Consider the following 1,800-nt stretch of genomic DNA (forward strand, 5'->3'; position numbering starts at 1 on the left):
GGAACAATAATTTCATGAATGTCTGTGTAGCAAAGGAACCAAACATAAGTGTTATGGAAGTTTCAATAGATGTACAAGTTACTGGAGATAATACTAGAGATAGAGTTTTTGAAAACATATGTTTGAATGGGTCAGTCTCTTCAGTATCTGAATGGGATTATTTTAAAGGGCATGGTAGTCAGTGGATGCAGACTACTTGCCATTGAGAATCACAGAATCAGAGAATCATCTAGGTTGGGAAAGATCTTGAAGATCATCTAGTCCAATTAGGCTCCTTTATAACAGATCGAACCAGTCAAACTGGAAATAGAAAGCTCTGTGCTTAAAATGAGGATTCACTTTCAAAAATAGTCAAAGACTGCACAAGTTGTGCAAAACCAGAAAAGCCCAGACTTGTGATTGAAAGCATCATGTTTTGGTATATCAAGTCATTGACTGTGAGTCTTACACATTTCCAACCTGTTCTCTCTGTCATTTCAGGGAAGAAATGACCAACAGCAGCAGGGAATGCAATTTCACAGACATCGACAGACTGGCAAAGACCCTGCGGTTGGGGATATCCATCCCAACCTTCATTCTTGGGTTGGTTCTCAATGCCCTGGCCCTCTCTGTGTTCTGCTGCTTTTGGAAGAAACAGACCAAAACCTCGGTTTACATGATCAATCTTGCACTTGCAGATGTCTTGCTGCTGCTTTCGCTCCCACTGAAGCTGTACTACTCTATCACAGAAGCTCCTGGACTCCTGTGCTCGTTCATAGAGTCTCTCTATTTTGTCAACACATATGGCAGTATCTTCATCATTGTCTGCATTACTGTTGACAGATATATCTGCATAAAGCACCCATTTGAAGGTCGAGCTAACCAGTCCCCCAGATGGGCTATCTTGATTTGCTGCTTCATCTGGGCAGTAGCTTGGCTTTGCAGCAGCCCAATGTATGTGTTTCACAAGAAAGATTATTTTAAATGCTTTTACAACATGTCAGAACAGGCGTGGAGCATCCCCATCATTGTTTCTGTGGAAATCTTTGGATTTCTGATCCCACTCGCAGTGATGGTTTTCTGCTCTGCCCAAAACATCTGGATTCTTCTGAATCACAAAAGTCAAGCTAAAAAGAAGGTAGAAGGCAGTGGCTCCTTACGGGTCATTGTCATCAACCTTGTGGTGTTTTTGGTGTGCTTCACACCCGTCCACCTTGCAATCTGTCTACAGTGCCTGGTAAGACAGCATGTGATAGTGGACTGCAGCCTGAAACAAACCATCAGCCTCTTCATTCAGGTGTCAATGATATTAGCCAACCTGAACTGTTGTCTGGATGCCATCTTTTATTACTTTGCTGCAAAAGAATTTCGTGAGAAAACACACCTGAAAAAAGTTATTGAACTATGTCCTGTCTTTAAGCCTTGTGCCACATGATAGGACTACTTGTAGTGGAACAACACCTCTTTCTTGTCTCCCACTTGCCTCACCAGGATGCCAACAGCATTATCCTTGACACAGCAGTAGGGTCACCTTGGCCATGACAGGAAGGGTACAGGAGGGAGGACAATGTTCAGTGAATATGAACCTCTTCCATATTTTTTTTTCCCTTTAGAGAACAAAGGAGAAAAATGTTGGAAAAAAGAACCAGCATTATCAAAGTGACGGCATGATGCCAAAAGAAGCATTAGTCTTGATGGTATCTACTAAATGTGAAAAGGCTTGCCAGAGGAAGACTACCCAGATCATTGGAATGCCACTTAGAATCAGCTTTTGTCATTGCTGCACCAGTTTTCCTTTTGCCAGCATGATCAGAAAGTTGT

At 42.2% G+C, this 1,800-nt stretch overlaps 1 protein-coding gene across 1 annotated transcript; it reads left to right on the plus strand.

The window, feature by feature from the left end:
- The first annotated feature begins 487 nt into the window (after nucleotides 1-487).
- On the plus strand, nucleotides 488-1,414 carry LOC141963416 (G-protein coupled receptor 55-like). Its single transcript, XM_074912741.1, has one exon. It carries the CDS (start codon nucleotides 488-490, stop codon nucleotides 1,412-1,414), a length of 927 nt encoding a protein of 308 aa, XP_074768842.1.
- The last annotated feature ends 386 nt before the right edge of the window (nucleotides 1,415-1,800 follow it).

Source organism: Athene noctua, chromosome 8, assembly GCF_965140245.1.
Source record: "Athene noctua chromosome 8, bAthNoc1.hap1.1, whole genome shotgun sequence".
NCBI lineage: Eukaryota > Metazoa > Chordata > Aves > Strigiformes > Strigidae > Athene > Athene noctua.

What these genes read in the sequence shown, in the direction of transcription:
- LOC141963416 (XM_074912741.1), top strand. Translation starts at nt 488, where the DNA reads ATGACCAACAGCAGCAGGGAATGCAATTTCACAGACATCGACAGACTG.